The sequence below is a fragment of the Capsicum annuum genome, chromosome 9 (assembly GCF_002878395.1).
Source record: "Capsicum annuum cultivar UCD-10X-F1 chromosome 9, UCD10Xv1.1, whole genome shotgun sequence".
In the NCBI taxonomy this organism is placed as follows: Eukaryota; Viridiplantae; Streptophyta; class Magnoliopsida; order Solanales; family Solanaceae; genus Capsicum; species Capsicum annuum.
In genome coordinates, this window is record NC_061119.1 from 75,239,939 (window position 1) to 75,242,032 (window position 2,094).

General features: G+C 36.7%; 1 protein-coding gene across 1 annotated transcript in view; it reads left to right on the forward strand.

The window, feature by feature from the left end:
* LOC107842692 (calcium-dependent protein kinase 13) overlaps positions 1-2,094 on the forward strand; it is an 18,016-nt gene that overhangs the window by 7,919 nt on the left and 8,003 nt on the right. The window contains exons 4-5 of the mRNA XM_016686649.2: positions 17-132; positions 218-385. Coding sequence (XP_016542135.2) covers positions 17-132; positions 218-385 — 284 coding nt within the window. The remainder of the gene's footprint in view (positions 1-16; positions 133-217; positions 386-2,094) is intronic.

The window sequence follows — 2,094 nt, forward strand, 5'->3', positions numbered from 1 at the left end:
TTTTTTCTTCTTGTAGAGCACCCTTGGCTTCAAAATGCTAAGAAGGCTCCAAATGTTCCCCTTGGAGATGTTGTGAAGTCAAGGCTGAAGCAGTTCTCGTTGATGAATAGGTTTAAGAGGAAAGCTCTGAGGGTGTGTTCATTTATCTGATGCTCGTTTTGTCTTTATGTATCTTTAGCACTTCTTGGACAATTACAACGTGCATGTCCAAATGCAGGTGATTGCTGATTTCTTGTCCAGTGAAGAGGTCGAGGACCTCAAAGAAATGTTTAACAAGATAGACACTGATAATGATGGCGTTGTTTCAGTCGAAGAACTTAAAGCAGGGCTTCAAAAGCTCAACTCCCAGCTGGCAGAATCTGAAGTACAGATGCTTATTGAAGCCGTGAGTCCACCTGATTTTTCGCTTGATGAAAAATTTGTCCTGAATTTCTCACTTTTCGTACGGTTGACACATAGATGCTGCTCAACATCTCTTAATATCATATGAAAATGTGCTTTCTGGTATTGATGGTGATAACATCTGCATCGATTGTCACCTCATATGAAATGTTTAAACTTCATAAATAAGTGAAGTTTCCATTTCCCTATAGGCTATTTTCTGATGACCTTGTTCTAGGATATCCCATTGGCTGCAAGAGTATATATTCCTGCTCGTTTAGTTGGGAATCAGCTAAAGTATCAAGTTGGAACTAGAAGGGTAGGGACAAGGGGAAAAGTAAGTTCTGAAAGATTTGTGCTTAAATTCTTTATTTATGCATCATGTTAACATTAACTAGTCTTCTGTTCTATGTTGGTGAAATAACCTCCTTAAAATAACAACTTTGCTAGCATACTCGATGATTCTTGTCTTCTCTCCTTGATCTGCTTTATCTGATGGAAATGAAGAATCCTCCATTTTTCTGTACTTCTACGATTTTTAATTTGTGTCTCTCAGCGAGGTCTTTGCATTTTGCACTCCTGGCGTACACCATATTTTACCTGATAAAAAAAACGTACACCATTTTTTACTTGTACATTGTCCTATTTCTTAGATTTTTCCCTCTAATCTGTTGGCTTCTTTGCAAAACTATGTAAGAGTTCATTTTGTAAAAGATGTGTGAGAAATAATAGGGTAAAATATTATTGAATTGTGTGTCTACATAATTACATTGACAACCCTATTTATAGACACTACATTACAATCCTTTTCCACGTAGGATTTTGTATACTATTCCTACTCATATTCTAACACTCCCTCTCAAGCTGGTGCATACAAGTCATATGTACCTAGCTTGTTACAAATATAATTAATACGAGGACTGGTGAGAGACTTGGTGAAGATAACTGCTAGTTGATCACTTAACTTCACAAATTTTGTAACAGTATCTCTCGAGAGTATCTTTTCTTTGTCAAAGTGAATCAATCTCTATGTGCTTGGTCCTCTCATGGAACACTGGATTAGATGCAATATGAAGGGCTGCTAGATTATCACATACAAGTTCCATCTTACCAGTTTCTCCAAATTTTAGTTCTCAGCAATTGTTTGATCCAAACCAGTTCGCAAGTTGCTGCAGCCATTGCTCGATATTCTGCTTCGGCACTAGATCAAGCAATCACACTCTGTTTCTTACTCTTCTAGGACACCAAATTACCTCCTACTAAAATACAATATTCGAATGTAGAGCGTTTATCAGAGGGTGATTCTGCCAAATCAGCATCTGTATATCCAATGATATGCTCATGGCCTCGATCCTCGAAGAATAGTCCTTTACCTGGAGACAGTGTTCAGGGAAGCGTGACGCGGAAAAAGCGACTAGGCTTTGCATCACGCATTATGCGATGCGTGATGCGATACGACCACATCACTCAAGTGAAGTGCTATTTAATTGTAAAAATACCAAATAGAGCATTCAAACATTAAGTTATAATTGAAAAGACCACAACAACTATATAATCAACAATAAAGACAATATATATATAAGCAAAAGTTTAAATGAAACATTAAGATCACTGAAACACTAACAAAACAGTTCCACAAGGCAAAACAAACCAAAAACAAAAAGAGAAGAAAAATCAAATCTAAATTAAAATTGTTTCAATCTAAAGCTCTTC